The sequence below is a fragment of the Thermobia domestica genome, chromosome 11 (assembly GCF_964235325.1).
Source record: "Thermobia domestica chromosome 11, izTheDome1.hap1.1, whole genome shotgun sequence".
Lineage (NCBI taxonomy): Eukaryota > Metazoa > Arthropoda > Insecta > Zygentoma > Lepismatidae > Thermobia > Thermobia domestica.
The window spans coordinates 14715466-14740295 of NC_137464.1; the positions used below are offsets into that span (position 1 = coordinate 14715466).

Genomic DNA, 24830 nt, shown 5'->3' on the forward strand with positions numbered 1-24830 from the left:
CTAATGCCTTTTTTATTTTTTTCTACTAACATTTGCACTTCCACAATACAGGTCAATACTACGAGCTAAGGTTTACTAACAATTGAAATGTTGGTAAAAATACTCAACCAAGGAATAAAAGCGATAAACGTCTTAACTAACTAACTGTATGGCCTATGCAACCCAGAGGTTCAATGCCGCGTTCACAAAAGCTCTCCACTGACTTCTGTCCATAGCCAACTGGATCCAGTTTCTAGTTTGTAGTCCTATCTCTGCGAGATCCATCTTAATATTGTCCTCCCATCTGTGTCTAGGTCTTCCTAGTGGTCGTTTTCCGATTGATTTCCCAGTCAAGACTTTGAAAGCATTTCGATTTTCTTCCATCCTAGCTATATGACCGGCCCACCTAAGCCTCCTAGACTTGACGACTGTAACAATATTGGGTGAACCGTATAAATTATGTAGTTCCTCTTATGAAGTTTCCGCCATCTCCCATTCCCGTTCCTCTTGGGTCCGAATATTCGTCTCAGGATGTTCTCAAAAACTTTCAGTCTATGTTCTTCCTCAGCGTAAGCGACCATGTTTTGCAACCATACCGAACAACAGGCATGATTATCGTTTTATATATTTTAAGCTTCAAATTCCTCGACAGAATTCGCGACGACAAGAGATTTTGAAGTGAATAATAACATGAATTCCCTGCTTTTACTCGACATTTAATTTCTTCGTGAACATGAGCGATCCTAGATGTTTGAAAGTATCCACTTTATCAAAAGTATTATTTAATATTTGAACACATCCATAATTTGCCGTATGACGGTCCCGACGCACTTCCATGTATTTAGTTTTCTCTGCATTCACTTCTAAACCAATGTCCCTGCAAGCGTCTAATAAGATCTGTGCATTTCTTTCTATTGTTCTCCTGTCATCCCCTATTAAATTTACGTCATCAGCATATGCCATAACCTGGTGACCGTTCAACTCTAGGCCCTGGTTGCTATCTTTGACGCAAACGTCTTAGGCTTGAAAAATAGTAAGATATTGTTGTATAGTATATCACTTCACAGTTTTCTGTGTGCTTTTTGCAGAAGATATTGTATTTGTGTAACAGAAAAGAAACAAAACATAAACTAGAAGAGTGTGTCACCGACCTGGAGGAAGATTGCCTTGAGCGGACATCCTGTCAACCCCAACTATTGGGAAACTAATTCCTCGGGTGTGACAGACATTAGACAAGTTATCATTATCCTTTATGGAGCAATAGCTCAGCACGCTGGTTAAAATTATCTCCCCTGGTAATTACTCTTTTCTGCCGTGCACAGTGATCTCGGCACACTTCGGAAAAGGTTGCGTCAACAATTTAAAGGGGTTACAGAAACTCATCAAATCGAATTCAAGTTATTATACAAAACTTTAATCACACTAGTTCAATTGAAATAATTACTGACAAATAATTATAATGTACAAGAGTTAAACATCAACTCCTAACGTCGTGAAGTTCTGGTTAAATTAGCAAAATTTGTCATAATGTTTCGTAATAGCCGCGTGTTTTCTTTGCTTATGTCTTAGCTTAGTTTTACCTTCTAAAAGCAAGAAATTGCCTTAAAAATCCAACGATGAAAACTACGTTGAATAAGGTAGAAGATCCTACATATCCATTTACACGGTCCTTTTATACTATTACACTCTTTAAGGTTCTAAGGTTACACACACACCTTCAATCACTTCACCTTTGGAACACACTTCTCACACGTTTGTCAAACTATTATGTCCTTCACGAAAAGCATTGCTTTACTTTATCTTTTCTCTCGCTGCTAGAAAGCAAGTTGATTAAGTTCAACCAATCAGAAATTTTCTGCTGTTGTCTAGCACCGGAATTCTTGCGGTGCGCTTCAGTTTGTTGAAATTGAAGCAACAATGCTTTCGCACGCTGCCGATATTTGTAAGTGAATTGTCGCAGTAATATTTAAGGTTGATTTTTTTAGTTTATATCCAAATACATATCCAAAACTAACTTACAAATATAAATCTGAAAAAACAAAGAGAATTATTATTCTCAAAATGGCACCCAAATTCCATTTGTAACAAGTGGAAAAGAGACTTAGAAGACAGAGAATTAGAAAGCCAGTAGAAAGAAAACAGATTATATACATATCACAATATTGCGAGCGGTGATTATATTCAATGAGAAAAAGCGGAAACGCTATTACTCACCGCAGAAAAGATTTGTTGGTAGAAGATTTTTTTTTTTTTACATATCCTAACCTTTTAACCATTTTTTAATCATCCTTCATGTTTTTTTTTTTTTAATCCTTTTGTGAAGTCTACCACAGGCTGATAAAGGAAGCGCTACCTGTTGCATGTAGAAGAAAATTCTGCTAGATATTTTTTGCGGTGAGTAATAGCCTTTCCGCTTTTTCTCACAGATTATATACACTTCGGAGGAGAAAGTGAAGCAAGTGTACAGATGAAAGGGTAGGAGCTAAAGAAAGTGGGTACATTTAAACATATTGGTTCGATTCTTGACTAAGAATATGTGTCATATTGAAATGGACGAGATGGATGAACTGAAAAAGATATCAGGTGTTCTTGTAAAATTGTAGCAATATTATATGGAGCAGAAACGTGAAGAATCAAGAGGACGCAAAGCTCTTTTCACTGGTTTAGTGGTGAGCGCGTATGTTTTTGATGCACGTGGTTTCGGAGTAGGTTCCCAGTGGAAGAACACTAAACTTCGAACGCAATCTGTAGTTCAGATTCCATCTTAAACTGTAGTTCACGTCTCCTGTAACCTCGGTGTTGAAAAGGGACGCTAAACCTCTACTAACAAAGAAACAAACAAGAAGGCGCAAAAGAAAAAAACTAGATGTGACTGATATAAAATGCTAAGTTGACTGTGTGGCTTCATCAGAAAGGATAAGATCAGAAACATATATGAAAGATTATATGATCACTTCGTGAGAAGTAACACATCACTCAGTAGGTTCGTAGGATGATTAATAAAACAACGACTTTTAGGCAAAATTCGACTTTATTCATCAACATAATCTCCTTCAAGAGTGATATATTCATTTCAATGTATATCTAACATTTCAATGTCTTTTTTGTAGAACGATTTATCTTTAGTCTGAAAATAGGCTTCAGTTTCGACAAACACTTCTTTATTGGAGGCAGATCTCTTTCCCTGGAGCGTTCTTTTTAGGTCTGCAAACAAATAGTAGTCTCTGGAAACTAGATCCGGAGAATACGGTGGATTCGAAAGCTGCTCAAAGTGCAATTTGTGCAATTTTGCCATTGTTGCGATCGACTTGTGACACCGTGCATTGTCTTGGTGAATGAGCACTTTTTCTTATTCATTTGTGGTCGTTTTTTTTCGCAATTTCTTCCTTCAAACGTACCATTAATGCCATATAATATTCGCTATTGATGGTTCTTCCTTTCTCAAGGCAATCGATAAATACAATACCATGCGCATCCTAAAATATGGAAGCCAAAATCTTACCAGCTCGAATTGGCGTTTTTGGTCGCTTTTGGCGGCTTTCGCCGGCCGATTCCTATCCATTCAGCTGACTGCCGATTTGACTCTGAAGTGTAGTGATGGATCCATGTTTCATCCATTGTCACATACCTCATGAAAAATCCTTTTTATTGCGCTGAAACAGCTCCAAACATCGCTTTTTTTTTTTTTTTTTTTTTTTTTTTGTCGACTGTAAGCAAACGCGATCTTTCTCTGGACAGATATTCATGCAAAATAGTGAACACATTGCCTTGCTACGTACGTATCTGACTCAACTTCAATTTACGATCGGCCATGTACTTTTTTTTTTTTTTTTTTTTTTTTTAATGTTTTCCGGAACAACTGGAGAATTTGGGCGACCAGAGCGTTCAGCGTCATCGGTGTTTGTACGGCCGTTTTTAAACTCAGTAAAACACTTCTCTACCATTTGTCTCGATGGAGTAGAGTCCAAATAATACTTGTCAAGCCATTGCTTTACTTAAACGATATTTTTTTCCATTAAAAAGCAATGCTTTATCAACACACGAAATTCAGATTTTTTCCATTGTTTTGGAAAACCACACAAGTAGCGTCACTAAAACCATTATCACTTGTGAACTTAACTTCAGATTGTTATGAAATTTTGACACGTATCGTTTGATGGTTAGTACTTCTTCAACATCATATGGATTTGTGAATAGTAGCGACATCTCTCTGTCATCCTACGAACTTATTAAGTGATGTGTTAATGAGGATAAGTAGGTAAAGAGGATGGGGCAAATGGTGGTGGAAGCTATAAGAGGGTGGGGAGGTCCAATAAGAAAATGGGTCCTTTAAATACAGACTTGAAAGAAAATAGGCTAACAGATGATGAGAAGAACTCGAACAGAGCAAGATGGAAGTGAATCATCAGAAATGTCTACCCCGCATAAACGGGATAAGGCAATGTACAAGATCATTGCTTTACAGTATGGTATTACTTTATAGCACAGATCACAAAATGTACGAAGGTTCAAAAATTCTGATTAATTTTAATTTTTGTACTGCGTGGGTTAAAAGTGCAGACTGAAATATAGAAGCAACTCCACTTACTACGGACCACAACAACGTATGTAACATCAAAGTAATATCCTGAATGTTTCTTTTGTTTACAGGATATTGTTTCAAGTCGTGACGTACCACTAGCAATATTAGAGAAGAAACTCGAAAAGGCAGAAGGAAAGATGAAGAATCATTTGGAGTTAGAGCTGCAACATCTGCACAAGGTAAATAGAACATCTACATTGTTTATTTCTAGACAGACCATCAATATACCTAAGTAGACCATTCTACTGTTCGTTCGAGTTTTAGAGATTACAAAATGGCGTGAAAGATTGTATGGGTGAAGAGTGCACATCTGATTTATTTATTAGCATTTTTATAGATATTTTGTTAATTTTTCAGTCAATTGTATAATATTTAATTTCATCAACAATTAATGCTAATACAATAACAAGAAACATCATTACATATACGAGGGAGGATCAGAAAATAAGGTTACAAGACCGATATTTTTGGAGTTTCGTGTGTTACAGAGGAGTATGCGGTAATTTTAATATATGGAGTTGGCAACTATACAGAGTTTCATCCACCCGCCACTCACGGCACTAGTTGTAGGTAAACACAAATGGCGATTGGTGTGGAAAACCTGTCTCGCGAAGAAGTCCGCTCAGTTATTCGATTTCTGGGGCGAAACATGTAACCGCGGCTGAAATTCACCGACAGCTGGTGGAGGTTTACGGAGAGAATGTAATGTCTCTTCAGCATGTTGCGGAATAGTGTCGAAAGTTTGCGGCTGGTAGGGAAAACGCCACCGACGAACAGCACAGTGGCCGACCGAGTACGGCATCAAGACAGATTTAAACACAGCTTGCGTGGAGGAGCTCGATTTAGGACAGCAGGCTCGCACCAAGCACCACAGACAAAAATATACAGACCCCAAAGTCCGCGAAAAACTGGAAACACGGCGAACCGTAGCGCCTCTAACATACGACGACGGAACTAACCAGTTGCTCTGTCGTCTGCAGCGCGGTAAGTTCGAAAATAGCCGTCTCTAGTAGCACATGGTGGGTGAAAGTGTGGTGTGCTTTTCCATTTGTTTTGTTTGAGCGCTTGTTCGTATTTAACATAATGTTCGATAAGAATGTACGAAAATGTCAACAAAGGCAATCCAGGCACAATACAAGATGATGATTTTATAAAAGGTACCAAAATATTATGATAGTTATTTAGCACGGGTAATTGCTAATCTGATCTTCTTGTACTGCACCTCACGCTAACATGCGAAGCAGACTGAAAGAATGTACTGGTTCAAGGGCAACTCATGACGTCACGTTCGAAACGACAAAACATCATTCTCCACCATACGTTGATTGGCTCTTTCTCCGTGCAGACGTCATAAACTAATTTCAGTAGCGCATATAGGGAGTTGCTTGTCTGTTCATCAAGCGAATTTCACCTGTTCCCGCACTTGAAGAAGCACCTCGGAGACCGTCGCTTTGCTTCAGACGAGAAGGTGAAACACTTCGTAACAACGTGTCTAAACACGCAAGGACAGAATGTTTACCAGGAGGGAATCTTCAAACTCATCCTACGATATGACAGGTGCCTCAACCGATATGGAGACTATGTAGAAAAATAACCTAATGTATGTACTATCTGTTGGCTGTATAGGTTGTATGAAATAATGTATACACGTTTCATTGCAGGCTTTGTAACCTTACTTTTTGATCACCTTCGTAACTAGATATATCTTAAAAGCAATAATAAATAAATAAATAAATAAATAAATAAAAAGCTTCAAAAATACTAACGAAGAAGTTTAAAATATGAGAAACAAGGACTAAGAAGATCTTTTCAGTGATACATTATGTAATGATAATAATTTTAACCTAAAAACAAATAATCAACTAGTAATATATGAATGTTAATATTTTAATAAAGAAAAAAGAAAACATTGTTTACAAATGGCGGATGGCATCAACAATTTACTTTATGTATTTTATAATATTGTGCAAATATTAGTTGAATACAGGGTGTTTCAAAACAACATCGATAACGTTTAGAAGGTGATTCCTGACACCAAGATGAGAAGAAGACCAACCTGGGTGCAGAAATCCGTCATTTCGGAGTTGTAGGCTGCCGAAAACATGAAAAATGAACTTTAAAGGTTCATAGCTCCAAAACTATATAGGACCTACCGTAGTCGGATCAAGACTTCACTTACGTACTAATATGTGCGCTATTCAAAAGTACATGTTTCAGAATCTTGTGGTACTCACGCAACAATTCTTATAAAGGGAGTTTGGCTGCGGGCATATAATTTGAAATACGCACCAACTACTTCTATAAACATTGTTGCGGAAGTACCGTAGGATTCTGAAACTTGTATATTTGGATAGGACACATATTAGTTCCTAAGTGAAGTTTTGACCTGATTACTGTAGGTCCTATAGTTTTGGAGCTATGGACCGTTAAAGTTCATTTTTTCGTGTTTTCGACAGTGTGTATCTCCGAAATGAAGGATTTTTGCACCCAGGTTGATCCATACTTTTTGTCTTCGTGTCAGGAATCGCCTCCCAAACGTTGTCGGTGTTGTTTTCAAACACCCTGTATATGCTACCTATGGGACATCTAAATAATCAATGATCAGTAATGCACTAAGGACCATATTTCCCACCATAAAGATAATATAATATACATACATGTGTAGACAATATCAAATTATTTCCGCGTCTTTAAGAAGTACCTTATATGTGTTACCATTAACTATAAAATCATTTCTCGAAGGTTTTTTTTTTTTTAATGTATGTAATGCTCGTAAAAATCGGTGAATAGCAAAGAGTCGCTGTATATTTGTCATGTATCCCGTTTATAAAATAATACCTAATTGTAAAATTTTTGTTTACAGAAAAGAAACTATCTGAAAGGCATAATGAGGAAAATAGTGAGAGAAGTAACCAAGAACGTGGACACAGTGGAGCAGATTTTTAATTCGAGACATTCTCTTCGAAATTTAAAATGTCATGAAAAGGTATCAAGACATTTCTCAGAGAAATGTTTCAACTATTCCAAGGTAAGCTACTTTCATCCGGGCATTTCAGTTTTAAGGCATTTTACCATGTAAAATAATGAAACTATCGTTGTAAAAAAAGACAAGCAAGTGTAGTTAAGGAGAAGTGTATATTTCCGTATATATACTCAGACAGAAAATGCAGGTCCAGGGCTCATAGCGAGTCACTTTTTTTAACTAAAATTTACATTTTTCTAAGTTGGTCACTTGAAGTTACTTTTTTTCAAATTTGATACTAAAAGTTACTTTTTTGGGAGATAAAGTGACTTTTTCGTGTGATTTATGTTTTGCATTGGCAGTTTTCTAAGAAAAAATATTATAAAAATAAATGGAAAAAGGTGGAAACTTGTTACTCATTACTCATCTGAAAACTTCAGTGCTTGCGGGGGCTCAGTGGTAGAGCGTTCACCTCCGGTGCTTGGGGTCCCTGGTTCGATCCCAGCTCGCGCCGTGTGGGCTTTGTGGTGGACAAACATCGTGCTCATGGGTTTTTTCGGGGTTCTCCCGTTTCCTCCCACTTAATTCATTCCACCATTTCATTCATTTCTCATAATCATCGTCTCCTTTAGCCTAACCGGCATACGTGGGACGTAAAACTTAAAAATTTCATTTATTTCAGTACTTGCTGCCACATGTGAAACAGTCAGCTTTATTCTCACTTCAGCTTTTATTCTTTCTAAGGCACGGTGGATGGTTGGTGGATGCTTAAGCTCTCAAGATGGGGTTGATTACCCTTCTGTGTCTATTCTTTCTTCTATCATAATAGTCTTTTAGTTTTCTCTCGTAATAGTTAACGCTCCGCTCAACGTTGTGAATGTATGTTTGTGTGGTTCATTATGTTCGTCTTGTGTTAAGTTTCTTGTATGTTCTTCTTACGAGTAGGTGATGAATTTGAATATTTCATGGCTTTGAGAATTCTCAGTGCTAAGTTAAATATAATGTCTGGGATGAAGAAATTCGGAAATAGGGCAGAACTGGTTCCACTTACTCAGAAGCTTTTTACATCGGCTAAGTCTGCTTACCGTAACTACAAAGCATACTTAGAAAACCTAAGAAAGGAGGAAGCTCAAAAAGAAGTAAAGAAGAGAAGATGAAACAAAACAACAAAGAGAGAGGTGATGGAGAAATTGACAAAGGAAAAAAGGGGCACGATGAGATTTTGGTCACTTTTTGGTCAGTTTTTCGTGTGCTTTTGGACACTTTCGGTCACTTTTGGTCACTTTTCTATTACTATTTATTACTATTCTATTTACAAGAGACCAGACCACTATGAGCCCTGTAGGTGGTTTACAGGTGCCTGTGAAACATGCATAAACAGGCATATTTTTACAGGCACCTGTACATGCGCCTGAAAATGGAACACTTTTAAACGCATGAGACAGGTATCGAATTTTTTCACGATCATTGCATGTTCATTTCACGGAAACAGGTAGTTTTCATGTTGATAAGGTTGCAACCTTGCAACGGGAAAAATGCGTGTAAACAACATGTACGTAACCGGCATATTCCATGTAGTTAACATATACGTTATCTCATGAGGATCTGACGACAGCTGCTTTTCATTTGATAAAAATGTAATTGACATGTTTAATATATGTGAAATACAGGTGTTAGCGAATTAGTGGGCGTGTTAGCGGAATATACATGTAAAGTACATCGCATTGAGTACTATACCTGTGTCAGGACCTTGCATATATGCATGACAAACTGGATACTGGTACCTGAATATTACGTTTCCTACACCTGTAACATTAATGATTCACTCCAATCAACCTTGTTCATTGCATGCACCTGTTTAATCCATTTATTGGCAGTCATGATCATTGCATTTTCCGTTTACCTGCACATTGCATATAGGTGGGTTTACACTTCGCATGTACACGGAGATAATACAGGCAATATATTCAGTTGTAATGCCATGTATTATACATGTGTCAAGACCTTGCATAGCGAGTGTCAAATTGGAGACTTGTGCCTGAATATTGCATCTTCTATGCCTATAACGTAAATGTTTAGCTCCAATCCACCTTGTCCACCACACGTATCTGTTTAATACATTTATTGACAATCATGGTCATTGCATGTTCCCGTTTACTTGTACATTGCCTGTACACTGCACGTAGGGGAGTTACACACTTTGCAAGTACACGAAAATGATAAATGTAAAATAATATATTCTACATCATGCAATCATGCGTTTTCCATGCTATACGCTAATACATGGTATTTACACGTAATGCAAATGTCACATGTATATTACATGTTGATAAACAGGCAAGTTCCTTGTACTTTTCATTCTTACTGCATTGCGAATATTATCAACAATCCATTGAAGGTACTTTACATGCACATATTCCTTCCATTTACTTACACGTGAGTGACTACGTGTACATTGCATGTTCTCATTTTAATGTACAGGCTCTGTACAACGCGTGTTTCCATGCAAAATTTCCAACAGAAGTTAAATACTTTTTCGACATGCATATCACGTGAAGACAATGTGCCTATAATATTTTCTTTATACATGTTTTCGCCGAAACAGGCGCCTGTATAATGTCTGTCAAAATGTGACAGGCTTTTACAGGCAGTTCCATGTACAAAACATTGCATGTTTCTTCAAAAATTTTCATAATAAATATATATAGGTAATTAATTAAAAGGCAATTTTAAGCGCTACCAACTGCCTTCGGATAATCACGTTAAGATTTAGCCTTTGAGACATGAAAAAGCCAAAACTTTCTCTTCTATTTTGTCTGAAGGCCAATATAAAAAATCCAGCTTACATTATTCTGGTGTGGTGACCCATACCGATTCTGAGACGTTTAGGTTGGCTCAGGTTTTCTCGTGAACACTCACTATACTGAAGCTGGCTGGTTTTTAAAGTCGAGCCTATTGGCTTCGAGTCCCAGTTCTTGTCATGTTATCTTTAGCTCCATCCATCATGACTCTGAAACTTATTACAGGAATAACAAACACAAATCAGACCAGAGTGTGTGTTTATATATATATATATACATAAAGGGTTGATTAATTCGTGTGTCAATTTCATTTGTTCATTGTGCAAAAGTGGTATGAGGTAAAGCCTTGCAATTTGGTGTAACTTTAGACGAAGGACTAAAGTTTTGTTTCGCCATAGAAGCATGCCACTTGTACTAAAGATTGAAGAGATATAGGGTCAAAGGTCAAATTTCGATTTTTCCCTTATAGGACTGCAATGGTAAATTCTGAAAGAACCTCAAAAAACGTAAATCGAAGTGATAACAAAGAAAAAGCTGTATGGTATGATTCTTTGTCGCAAGGCGACCAAATATGCGTCAATCAAGTGTCAAAGTCAGAGATCCCGTTCAGATCAAGGTCACAGGTCATCTTGAGAACCCATTTGAATACACTGAAAACAACGCAATGTCCGTACCTCATCATGTCATATGTATGTACCTCATCATATATATTAAAACTAAAATAATGTGAAACAGTTTCGACAACTGAAAGAGATATCTTCAGAACATTAGAAATATATATTCCAAAAAGAGAAAGACCTAACACTCATTGTTTGTTTGGCAAGCCATTTGTGTTTTGTTCCTCAGGTTTTTGTGTTGTTCTACATTTGTCTGATCAGCCACCTGCCTGGACTTAATTACACAGATGGACGAGTAAACAAATAGAGTGTTATGCTTTTCTCATTTTGGAGTATGTATATTTCTATGTTCTGAAGATCTCTTTCAGGTAATGTCAGATGAAGATAACATTAAGCTGTCGAAACTGTTTCACCTTATTTTGGTTTTAGTAAATAAGTGTATATACTCTGGTCAGATTAGTGTTCGTTATACGTTATCCTTTTCCAACAGTCTTCGATGAGTTCGTGCAAGCAGTCCAGCTCTTGGTATCTGGCTTCGAGCTGGGGTCTGGCCGGCGCTCTCATAAGTGATGACAGCAATTTTCCACATATCGGTCAGGATGAAGCAGTAAGATTTGCGCTGACCACTGACGATTGTGGGGATCCCATGGTACAATTTGTACCATACGGGGTGTTTCATGGTACATTGCGTTATAACTCTCCTATTTGAGCTTTTTCGTCCGTTTTTTTTTTTTTTTTTTTCCAAGTCCAGAGGCATTGTAGAAGACCTTACGTATGGTTTCACACCTTCCTGCGTCGAGACATAGAAGGTGATGACGTCATAATTCTAAAATATATATTTTCTTTTAATATTGCGGGGCCTGTCTATGTTCATTATTTTTTGGCGGGCTTATTTTTGCACATAGAAGATTGAAATTTTGCACAAACATTCAGTCCACCGAATAGTATTTACCAGATTTTTTTTTCAGATTTCTGCGATAAAACAGGGGGGGATCCAGAGGGGCAAAAAGTTGAAACAAGGGATATTTTACCAAAAAATCCCTTTCTTCGCGATTTTCCCGCCTTAGATACATGATGGAGGCAAGTGAATGGTACCGCCTGAAAGGCAGTTCTATTCTGAAGAGAATGATGTGCGACACATGACCCTAGGGTAATTAGGGAAGTGTCAGGGAATTTTTATCAAAATATACTTCTGTATAGGGGAATTTTGGACATTTTCGGTATTAATTTTTTGCGGGCTTATTTTTGCACCTAGAAGATTAAAATTGTGCACAAACATTCAGTCCACCGAGGATATTTACGAGATTTTTTTTTCGTACTTCTGTGTTAAAACAGGGGGGTACAGAGGGGCTAAACGTTGAAAAAGGGAAATTTTTACCAAAAAATCCCTTTCACGGGATTTTCTCGCCTTAGATACATGATGGAGACAAGCGAATGGTACCGCCTGAAAGGCAGTTCTATTCTGAAGAGAATGATGTGCAAACCATGATCCTAGGGTAATTAGGGATGTCTCAGGGAATGTTTAAAAATTTCCCTCTGTATACGGGAATATGGGACATTGTCGGTATATATATTTTTTGGCGGGCTTACTTTTGCACCTGGAAAATTGGAATTGTGCATAAACATTCAGCCCACCTAGTAGTATTTATCAGATTTTTTTCAGATCTCTGCGTTAAAACAGGGGGGTCCAGAGGGGCTAAAAGTTGAAAAAAAGGATATTTAGACCCAAAAAATCCCTTCTTTCGGGATTTTCCCGCCTTAGATACATGATGGAGACACGTGAGTCATACCGCCTGAAAGGCAGTTCTAAGCTGAAGAGAATGATGGGCGAAACATGACCCTAGGGTAATTAGGGATGTCTCAGGAAATTTTTTACCTGAGATCATGGTGTTTTACAGTAATTTGGGGCATGGTGGGAATTCCTGATAAAATTTCTCCCGCCCTTAGTGTTCAAGATAGAAACTTGAAATTTGGCACACACATTCAGTATACCAAGTACTATTTATCAGATTTTTTTTTTAGTTGGTTACGTTCACACAGGGCCGCTCCAGAGGGGCCCAAAGTACGAGAAAAAAATTCCCTCCGAAATTTTCCGTTTGACATCATTTTTCCCGCTTCTGGTATATGGTATGAGCATGCAAGTGGTACCATTTGAAAGCCAGCTCCATTCTGAAGAGAATGAGGTATGAACGATGATCCTAGAATAAATAGTGACGATGCAGTAGCTGCTTGACTGAAAGTCTAAAAAATAGCCCAAAAAGCCGGGTACCGGAAAGGGTTAAACGGAGGTGTCCCTGTGTGGGCTTCCTTCTAGGTGGAAGCCTTGGGTAGGATGACTGGCGTGAGGGATTCTTTTTTACTATCTAGAAAGAACTTGAATCTTCCATCTCTGCTGAAGAATACGACATAATGGCTTGGAACGTCTAAACAGAATAATGAAGGCAGGATCGAACGTCGCACTCAAGCTTCGAAATTACGTGTAACAATCCCTGTACTTTCATCTCCTTTGTGTCTGAATACGTCATTTATGTATTAGATTCTGCCTTCCTTTTCTTGAGATCAGAAAAATTTTCACTTTTGGCCTATGCACTGGCCTAGAAATGCAGAAAAGGCTATAATACTTTGTTCCGATACCTGAACTTTTCTTATATCCTATTCTCTGGCCTCTTTACAGTTCTTATTCTTATATCGTATTCTCTGGCCCCTTTGCAGTTCCAGGAGCCTAAATATTTTTTTTTATTGATTTATTCTTATGTCCTATTCTATGGCATCTTTGTAGTTCTTGGAGCCTAATTTTTTTTATTGAATTATTCTTATATCTTATTCTCTGTCCTCTTTACAATTCTAGGAGCCTATTTTTTAAATTGATTTATTGTTATTCTCTGCCCTCTTTATAATTGTAGGAGCCTAATTTTTTTTAATTGATTTATTCTTATATCCTATTGTCTGACCTCTTTACAGTTCTAGGATTTTTTTTTTTATAATACTGATTTATTCTTATATCTTATTCTCTGGCTCATTGCAGTTCTAGAAGCCTAAGAATATTCATTGCAGTTCTAGAATAATTTTTTATTGATTTATAATTTTTATTTTATTTGCAATAAAGCTTTTTCATTTCATTCATAATCTCGTGTCACTACCTTGGTATATTCCAGTGTGACAAATGCATAACCTTGGATTCCATCGATTGGGCCATTGCTTGTTTTCGAGAATGGTGATAATGTTTACACAAATTATATTTCTCCAGTATGTGGTTATTACGTATTCAAAGTAAATATATTCCGTAATAATTTACTTCACTTATAAAAGTATTTTTAAACCATTGCCAAAATTTGTGCGTCACAGAAAACTTCAATAATAACAGAATTGCCACTATGTTTTCAAGGAACTTTAGCTACTCTTGCCAGCAAAGTATTATTACAAACCATAAAAGCAAATTAGAAATCGAGTGATCACAAGTTAGTTCTTTTTCATTTCTACAGTGATCGGTGTCTTATTTTTAAGAATATAAAGAAGGAACCAACTGCAAACCTTGTATTTTCAATCGTTCAGACAATGAAATCTTCAAGATTTCGAAATATACACAGTAATGAAATACAGGATGCCCGAGAAGTCCCCAACCGTTTCTGGAAAGCGGCACTTGAATTCAAATGAAGTGTTTATAATATCAAAAGAAAACACCGTAAGTCAGCAAAATCACAGCAGTTCGATATGACTGCCCTCTATATCCAAGCGGAGTTGCCATCTCTCCGCGGCGCACCTGAACACACGTTGCAACATTGCTGGAGTAATTGTATGCGCTGATGTCGAAATGCGTTCGTGCAGGTGTGCCAAATCTGTAATCTTCACCTTGTACACCTGGCTCTTGATGTGACCCCATACAAAGAAGTCGCATTTCGGTATCAGTGCCCTTTAAAGCATTCGTGCTGCATTCCAACGTTGTCACCATCGCAGGAAGTAGTCCCGGACCGCCTATTGTAGAATACGCCGGAGTCCCCTTGTCGTGTTATCCTGGATGTTGTCAAATCATTTGCGTTTTAAGATGGAGCTCAGCGGAGAGAACGGAAAAAGTCACACGAAACTAGATCCTTCGAATAAGAAAGATCCGATGAAAATGTTTTTAGCCAAGAAATCGGACACCAAGCATTAAAGTCATGATGTGTAAACATCACTGTCTGTATGCCTATTTGTCCGATTATTTACGACGAACGGAATCACGTGATCATTGTAAAAAACAGCAGTGGTGACTTTCTTATTGACAGTGTGACCACTTGAAATAAATTCGGGATGCACGATTCTGAATATGCCTAACAACATAACCTGTAGTACTTTATCTGGGATTGTACTTAGCTGCCTTTTTGGGATCCAGGTGACTTCCATAATTTCGGAGTCGTACCCATAAACCGTAATTTTCGTTGTGATGATACCGGACAGGAGTATCGGATCGTTGGCGGCTTTTTTTTTTTTTTTTTTCGATTCCACGACGAACATGTCTGTTCTAGTCCTGTGGAGAATTCTCACCAACGCATGGTGCATCCTTAGGTCTTCCTATAATATTTTTTCACATGAGTCAATAGAAATGTACAACTCTCCGCAGTTTTACGGACAGATGTAACAAGTATACTGACCTGGGCGCTTCCTTCTCATTCTTAGTCACGGACGGGCGACCACTGACAGGGATCATCCTCCACGGACATTTTTCCAGCTTGAAAACTTTCAAAATACTGAAAGGTCGTTGCGCTAATTATCGATGCATGAACGAATGTTACTGTCCCATTTGAATATGTTTCCTACGTCTCTCTAGCCGTTTTTCCATGTTTAACACAAAATTTAGTGCAAATTCGCTCTACTTTTCGACCGCCAGTTTCGACCAACATGGACCACGCAACGCACCGCACGCAATCACCTCGCCCGAAATACTGAAATTAAGTGACCTATAATCCTGAGACGAAACGAAATCGTAATATGTTGTCGTATGTACTTACTGAAAGGATTTTCATTCTTTTCAATAAAAAATGTAAGAATTAAATGAGCAACACTTATATATACTTAGGATTTTATATATAAAAAAAGTCTCCATGCATTCTTTCTCCAATTACAATAATCTATTACGTAAAGCTGTGGACACCAGTTCTCTGTCATAATTTTTTATTGTAATGGTATAAAAATTATGTCGTCAATCTTCTTGTGATGGTAAATTAGTATCATCCAATGCCATAACCTTATTTTCTGCTTAGGGGAAACTAATAAAGTTCCGACTGTCAAAAACTTTTATGATTATCCGTAAAATTAACACAAGAATACTTCTTTTTCTCGCTTACTTTAGACTAAAAAATTGGATATATACTTAGACATAATATTAATCACTTTATTTCTTGTACACTAAGTTCAGTCTCCTGCGTTTGGGCAAAAGATGGTGTACACCACATTTTTTAAGAGAATGGATTTTTCAGTGTTTTTAACAGCCATACAATAAATTCTACGAAGAGGGTTTTTTTAATTATTCTTTTTACTGATGCAATGATAATTCTATTATTGCGTGTCAGTAGGAACTTTTGTCCTTTTTTTTCCATTTGATGTTAGATATTCATTTTGAAAAATCAATAAGTCATTAGTCACATTGTGTGTCTTTATTGATTTTTATGGGGGGAAATTCAGAACGATTTTAACTGGTTGAACACAAGTATCACCTTAGTCTGGTAGTTCTATCACTTTCCATTCTTTTACGGTATTTTCCATTTTCAACGAACTTCAAAATTTCTTTACTAAATTCTCTGTTTCTGAAAGAAGTGATGGAATTTTTCGCTTCACTCTTACCGTTCCCAAGATATTGGCCAAAAAAGTTGAGTTCAGATATCAGGAGATGTAAGGAGCCATATCTCGGGAACCATAAGTCATAGAGAGATCATATTGGTGTTGATCAATATCTAATAGGTACCAAATAGTAATTGATGGCTACTGGTCAACTGGCCACCGTTCCCCGGATATTGGCCAAAGAAGTTCGCATTTCAGGAAGTTTAGGGATCCATATCTTGAGAACCAAAAGTCATAGAGGTAATGACATTTTGCGATTTTTTTCAATCTTGAGCCCTCCATTTTGAGCATGCCTCTTCGTAAAACAAATATCGTAGAACGTTTTAACAGAACTCTTAAACAAAACATGTGGAAAAAATTGACTACTCAAGGAAATTATAAATGAATATATTACTAGAATTGTTTAATAAGTATAATAATAAAGGACGTAGAACACTTGGTATAAAGTTCGTAGAAGTTAATAAGAAAAATTAATTATTTTTAAGTTCGTTCTGGCAATGCTCTTGGAGTATTCTCAACTGGCTTTTATACTATAAATGGATAGATATATTACAAGAATTATTTAATGAGTATATGAAGAAAGTACATAGAATAATTGGTATAAAGCCTGTAGAAGTTAATAAGAAAAATTAATTATTTTTAAGTTCGTTCTGGCAATGCTCTTGGAGTATTCTCAACTGGCTTTTATACTATAAATGGATAGATATATTACAAGAATTATTTAATGAGTATATGAAGAAAGTACATAGAATAATTGGTATAAAGCCTGTAGAAAAGAAAAATTAATTATTTTTAAGTTCGTTCTGGCAATGCTCTTGGAGTATTCTCAACTGGCTTTTATACTATAAATGGATAGATATATTACAAGAATTATTTAATGAGTATATGAAGAAAGTACATAGAATAATTGGTATAAAGCCTGTAGAAGTTAATAAGAAGAATTAATTATTTTTAAGTTCGTTCTGGCAATGCTCTTGGAGCATTCTCAAATGGTATTTTTTAACATCTGTTTTATTCCATTCTGTTTCACTGTACAATGTTCTATTTATTTATTTATTTATTTATTTTAAATCTAGGATTATTAATTTTTATATTAAAATAAAAATATAATCCGTTCCTCTTTCAGAATCCACATGCTTTATCATACGTGTATGTGCTAGTAAATCTTTGCGAAGAAAAATATGGAGAGCAGAAGATTCGCAAAGCAATGGACAAGATATGTAGCGGCCTTATGTTGAGCGGTATCGTATAAGGAATATATTATATTGTGAAATAGTTCCTTTTTTTGTGTGTGTGTGATTAAGGACACTTCCGATATACCACAAAGTGAAACATTCATAGTGTGGTATTCAGTTACGTTGCAGTGTAACTGAGTTAGTCACGGTTTTGTAAGAGTTGGTAACTATCTAAGTTAGAATTTTAATAATAGCAAGTAGATTATTGTTTCAACGTGTTAAGTTTAACGCAAGTCAAATAATTATGTAATTGTTAGAGAGAGTTTTAACTTGTTATTCCTATATGCTTTGTATTGTTGTCCTTTGTATTCAAGTCTGTGATTATTTTTTTATCTTTGTATGAGTGGAATCTTTAGTGTTTTTATTTTATTTTATTGATGGGTGAACGAACAGAGTTTGCAGATTTTATTGAATATTTAATCCAAAATGGTGTGCAAAGCATTCTTCCAAGAGAAGTGTATAAGATAAACAGAGACAGCTAAGGGTTATTTCAAAGTGTAATATTTTATTGAGCACACACAAGTGTCCGAATATACTAGGGGCAGGCAAAAAAAAAGTTCCTGAAATTTCGTTGTAGCTTTTTATTAGGACAATTAAGTACTCATTTACCTAATCGCTTTCAAAGTAGGTACCTTCAAAACACATATACTTGCTCCATCGCTTCTGCTAGTATTGGAAACCCCGATGAAAGACGATTTTATTGGTATGTTCCAAAGCTCAATCGTCGTATGGGTTTCGGTCTCTTCTACGATGGCGAAACGGGTATCTCTGAGGCCCATTTTTTAGCTTTGGGAAGAGCCAAAAAATTCGATGTCCTAAACTGTTTTTAAGGCTTTTAACAGTCTCTGAAGCAGATTTCCTCACTTTGCTCATGAACTCGATGTTTATGTGAACTGATTATCACACACACTTCCGTTCAGCTAAACTACTCATAACAGCTCTGCCTGTTATGAGCTGTTCATACTTTTCACATTCATGATTAGCCAATCTAAGGACTGTATTTAACAAGATTCATTGTGATTAGATCACAAACACCAAAACTGCAAGACTCCTTGAACATTTTGACTGCCCTTCGTATACACGTTATTCCATATGTATGCAAAATACGTAATATTCTGTTACATTGTTCTTCCATGGATGACAGTACAGCCGCAAAAAGTTATTATTTATTTGCGTATGTATGTTTAGTCCTTCTGTCAAAAGTGATGTTATTTACTGGTCATGTTGTTTTCCAAAGGATCACGTAAATCCAGAGATAATTTCTTGAAAGAATATATATTTTCGTTTCTCACGAAAGGGGTCAGCGTCAAAGTCTGTGATATTCTATTAACGGGTTCATAATAGCTGTACTGTGTGTAAGCGGGAAGTAATCACCTATTGAAAATTGCCAGTATGTTTCAGTAACGGTTGATGGGGGTGCCTATAACTTTTTCAGCCACTAATGGAATCTTATGAAACTAAATAAATTTTAAAAGTAAAAATGCATTTATAATGTTACATTTATCTTTACAGTTCTGTATTTTCAGTTTCAGCCCACTCGTGTTTAAAAATGTAATCGTAATCAATAATAATAACTCGTTTAGATTTATTTATATATACAGGATGTTTCAAAATAACACCGACAACGTTTGGGAGGTGATTCCTAACGCCAAGATAAGACGAAAAGTGTAGACCAACTTGGGTGCACAAATGCATCCTTTTAAAGTTACAGGCTGTTGAAAACATGAAAAAATGAACTTTAAAAATCTATATCTCCAAAACTATGGTACCTACCGTGGTCGGGTCAAGACTTCACTTAGGAACTAATATGTGCCCTATCCAAAATACGTGTTTCAGAACCCTAAGGTACTCAAGCAACAATTTCATACAGGAAGTTGGCTACGAGTATATAATTTAAAGTATTCATCAACTACCTCTATAAAAATCGTTGGGGAAGTACCACAGGATTCGGAAACATGGATATTTGGATAGGGCACATATTAGTTCCTAAGTGAAGTCTTGACCCGACTATTGTAGATCCCATAGTTTTGGTGGTATGGACCTTTAAAGTTCATTTTTTTTTTCGTGTTTTCGGTAGCCTATAACTCCGAAAGGAAGCATTTGTGCACCCAGGTTGGTCTATACTTTTTGTCTTATCTTGGTGTCAGGAATCACCTTACCAAACGTCGAGTGTTGTTTTGAAACACCCTGTATATTAGTAAGAATGCATAAAATTTTCATTGTTTCAAAGCATCACCATAAGTAAGAATATCAATTCCACTGTGCGTACATAAGCGTTCACATATTGTAATGTATTATTTGCGGCGAGCATGTCATGTTTTTTCTTAATATTCTTTTTTGTTCTTTGTGAAAGTCTGCATAATATTTTATTATTTTTTAATAATAATAATAATAATAATAATAATAATAATAATAATACTGAGAATTTAAGTTTATGTTGTAAAGCAGTTACATAATATATGTTTATGTATGTGATAACACAACCAAAATAAAGAAAAGCAATTTTTGTTGTGTTTTAAGGTTTTAAATGATGCGTGGAAAATGTGCATTAAGTTTTGTTTTAATAATTGATAATGCACATACATTCCTTGGTTGAATTTTCTTATTTTCTTTTATTTGTAGCGTGTAATAGTATTATATTTTCGTTACAGTTGAAAATGTATTACTTTCATAAAAAAAAAAAAAAAGATATATTTACTTTAAATATTTGGATTTTAACTGCTAACTTTTATATGTTTTCTATGTTTTTGATTTCGGAAATGTAATGTTAATAGTCGTTTGAGTGCTGAAATCCTCCAGTAAAGAGTGCGGTAAATAAAGCATTAGCCCGGAGCCCCAATTTCATTTCCCCATGTATTTGCCCGAAGTTGAATACAAGCGATAGTTTCCAGTGTGTAGAACACCCCTGTAACGAACCAGAGTGGTCAGAGCACCGTTCGTGTCACCCCACACCTTTGGAACGCGATATCTCAGGAACGGTGCATCTAACCACTCTCAGTTCCTTCACAGGCGTGTTCTACGCATCGCAAGCTATCGATTGCAATCACATTCGGGCAGATTCATGAGGAGATGAAATTGGGGCTAAACTTGGCCTCACTCTTACCGTGTTTTTTTTTTTTTTTTTTTTTTTTTTAAATATTTTGAATGTAGTTATAGGAACCTCCGTGTATTTGAGATCGTTTCAGTAGAGTAATCATGAAATCCAGTAGGGTGATTTGAGAGGCAACTTATATAATGGAATTATAGTAGATAATAATGAGTTTCATCTGGATGTTCTCTATTTTATTTATTTATTTATTATTATTTTTAAAGTTTTTTTAACAAGGTATCTGTCGGTTACGAAAGTCACGAAATCAGAAAACGGTCATGAAAGTCAAGAAATTAAGTTTTTGGGTCAGATCTTTTTTATCTGTACAAATAAAAGAACAAACTGGAAAATTTTGTTCTATGAAAAGTCAAAATTTACCACCAAAAATGTCTAAGGTCGGCTTTAGACGCTACCAAATCGCAAGCAAAGCATTCTTCTATCGCATGCTTGAAAATTCGGCCTAATTCGCACCCAAATTCGCTCTTAAGAATGTAACGAAATTTTATGGTTTGGTAAAGAAAAGGTCACGAAATTTCATTTTGGAATTTTAATAGACACCCTGTTTAAGCAATGAAAGCTGTTTTCCACAAAATGTTATAATACCTTGATATAACACTGTTTTGCAGTGGAGACATAAACAAGTGAGATTGGTTTTTGTTCTGAAGTTACAGAGGGAAAAATGGGAGACATCCGAAAGTAATAGTGTTCTATAAATTTCAGGAAGTTTTATGAAACAGAGACGTAACCTGATATTTGGGATAATTTTAGATTGCAGAACACGATAATAATAATAAATAAGGACATAGTGAAAATGATAAAAAAAAAAAATCAAAGTTCTTGTTTTAAAGTTAAAGAGAGGAAAAAGAAAGGAAAGACTAAGGTATTGGGAAATGTATATGTTTTTGCAATTTTCATGAAAATTCTAGTATGATTACAAATTCTGTATATTTTTCGTAGACGCGTGTACCAGGACATAAGTTCTGTCTCGTGCACAAAGTTTAAACTACTTTACTCGACGGGAAATAGGAAAGGGCAAAAGGGAATATTTGTAAATTTGTGACGAGATCTGGTGATTTTCGTAAATTTTTCCATTTCCCTGTGAATAAAGTGACATAAGGTTGTGCAAAGAAACTATATGAAGGTCCTAAGGTATGTAACAATGAAAAAAAATGTGTGGAATTCGTGAACATCATGAAAATCGCAAAAATACATATTGTAACATGTAAAGGAAATAGTTTTTCTCTGCTTAAAAATAGTTACTACTAGCGCCCAGAGTTTATAGCGGGATTTTGTGAAACTAGTAAAACGTAGGTTTCGTGAGACACCTGACTGGAAAGGTAAATGTCTATAGAATCACCGAAGTAAAGGTATTGTCCTTTTCTATGAGGAAAACGGTGACAGTTTCTAACGTGAAAGTGTGTTCAGTTAAACACTATAAAAAACTGTTGTTATTCCTTGAATAAGACTATTCGTATTGTGTTGCTTCTATTTAATGGTTAACGATTTCGTATATTGAAGAACAATTTTCTACAGTTCAACTTTCAGGATTTAATGACTTTGGATGTAGTTTGATGTTAAAAGGATTTTCTTTTCTTGAAATGATTATTCAAGTTGCACAGTGAATATTAAAATTTACTATTTTATTTTGGAACAACTACTTGAACGAAGTCTTAGTAACGCCCAACAAAATTACAAATGCTTCACTGGAAATCTACCACATAAATTCCAACCAAGGACGTGTTGCTTAAACTTCACTATCAGAATTGCTATTTCGTAAATTGTAACTTCAAACTGTAACTTTCAAAGCATTACAATCCTGAAGCTAATAGAGATTGAACTGTTACTTAGCATTTCAGATGAAGATATTCACTTAAAATTATTCTATAACTTTATGGCCGTTTTAACTGAACAAACTTTCACGTCAGTAACCAGCACAGTTTCCCTCATAGAGAAAGACATACCTTCATTTCGATTATTATATAAACATCTATCTTTCCGCTCAGGTGTCTTAGGAAACGTACGTTTTACTAGTTTCATAAAATCCCACTATAAACACTTGGCGCTAGTAGTAACTGTTTTTTTAAAACTATTTTTAAACAGAGAAAAACTGTTTTCTTTAACATGTTATAATATAAATTGTCCATTATTCTCGGGTTTTTCCTTCTGTAATTTCAAAACAAAACGCAATCTCGCTTTTCATTGTCATTTTCAAGTTCAGCGGCCTAAAATCTTTTTGGTAATCACTGCTTGTGTCTTCGTTATGTGAAACTTACTTGTAGTTGGTATTAAGGCCAAGTTCTGCCGACAGATGCCACTACAGTCTTCGTATATCTCTCTCCCTCATGTATTTTTTACCTTTCAATCGAATGCAAGAATCCGTGCCGATCTTGTATTTAGTATTTTCTTCTTTGTTGAAATGGCTTGATTGATCAAATGGATATCCCAACCTTTAACAATGGGATTGTTTCAACAATGAAATTCTAAATAAATAAATAAATAAGTAAATAAAATTTGGTTGCCTTTGATAGGTTATGAAGTTCCTTCTCTAAAAATTTGAAGTCTCTAGGTTGAAATTTGTAAGGGAAATTGTAAATTTTCGTGAAAGGTAAAAAATACATGAGAGAGATACGAAGAATGTTGTGACATCTATCGCCAAAACTTATCCGTTTATACTAACCTTAAATTTGTAGAACAGTAATAACATATCGACATGATTGAATTTCATCTACAGTGCTTCTTTAAGTAACGAATCAAACTTTCTCTTTCTGTTAAATAGGTTACGTAAAATCTTTCGAAAATTGAGTGTGAAAATATATGTAAATATTTTTATTATCGTTCAGTATATATATGTTAAATAGTATAATTGAAGTTTCCTTGGTTTCGTAGAATGGGGAAAATGCTATTGAGGAAACAAGCCGAGCCGATAAATGTTTCAGCGTTTCGGGAACGAATGGTGTTTCCTTCTTCAGAGTTTGTGTAGCGAAACCAGAAAAAAGATTCTAGTATATAGAAAAGAAAAAGAAATAATATAGCGATACGGTTTTTGATCCTGTTTCTGATTGACTGGACTATCTCGATCTCTTAGCTTCATCTCTTGGTTAGGTGAAATAGTCGATAGATATGCAATTTTCGTAGTCAGTAAATTCAAAACAAATGTGAGTATTATCTAGAAAAAAAAAAAATGTAAAATGTAGTTTTTTCTAAATGTTACCACAGTAATACAACATTTACCAGATTGCAGCTAAATTTTACAGCCTTTTTTTTAATACCTGTGTTAAAATAGTAATGAAAGAATGCATTTATTGTGTGATAAACTTATTACAAAGCATTTTAATGGTAGAAATATACCAAGTTTGTGTCGCTAAGTGTATGGTGCAAACCATAATATACTGTTTATTACTAGAAATGTTGTTGCTTTTGTTTGTACGCATTTTAAAAATTGGTCACATAATTAATAAGAATTAATATGATTATTTTTGTATAATATGAATCATTTTTTTTAAAAAATAAAGCGATATTCGTACGATATTTTTCAGATGACGTAATTATTTTAATGTGAAACATGAACCTTTTTGTCTTTTGTCTTTCTTCATGTGTGTTTTAGTATAAATAAGGAAATATGAACTTGTAAAATTGAGAAAAGTAACATGCTTATTTTTAACGAATATGTAAGTCAGATCTCTTGTTTTTCATTGGTAATTGTTCAAATTTGTATAAGTTACTCCCAGGTTTAATTACAGCTCGCACCAATT

General features: G+C 35.6%; 1 protein-coding gene across 2 annotated transcripts in view; it reads left to right on the forward strand.

Annotated features, from left to right (window-relative positions):
• Positions 1–24628, forward strand: part of LOC145663912 (legumain-like) — an 83465-nt gene extending 58837 nt beyond the window's left edge. For both annotated transcript variants that reach the window (XM_081730096.1, XM_081730097.1), the window contains exons 10-12: positions 4630–4740; positions 7425–7589; positions 17882–24628. In XM_081730096.1, coding sequence (XP_081586222.1) covers positions 4630–4740; positions 7425–7589; positions 17882–18007 — 402 coding nt within the window. In that variant the 3' untranslated portion in view covers positions 18008–24628. The remainder of the gene's footprint in view (positions 1–4629; positions 4741–7424; positions 7590–17881) is intronic.
• The last annotated feature ends 202 nt before the right edge of the window (positions 24629–24830 follow it).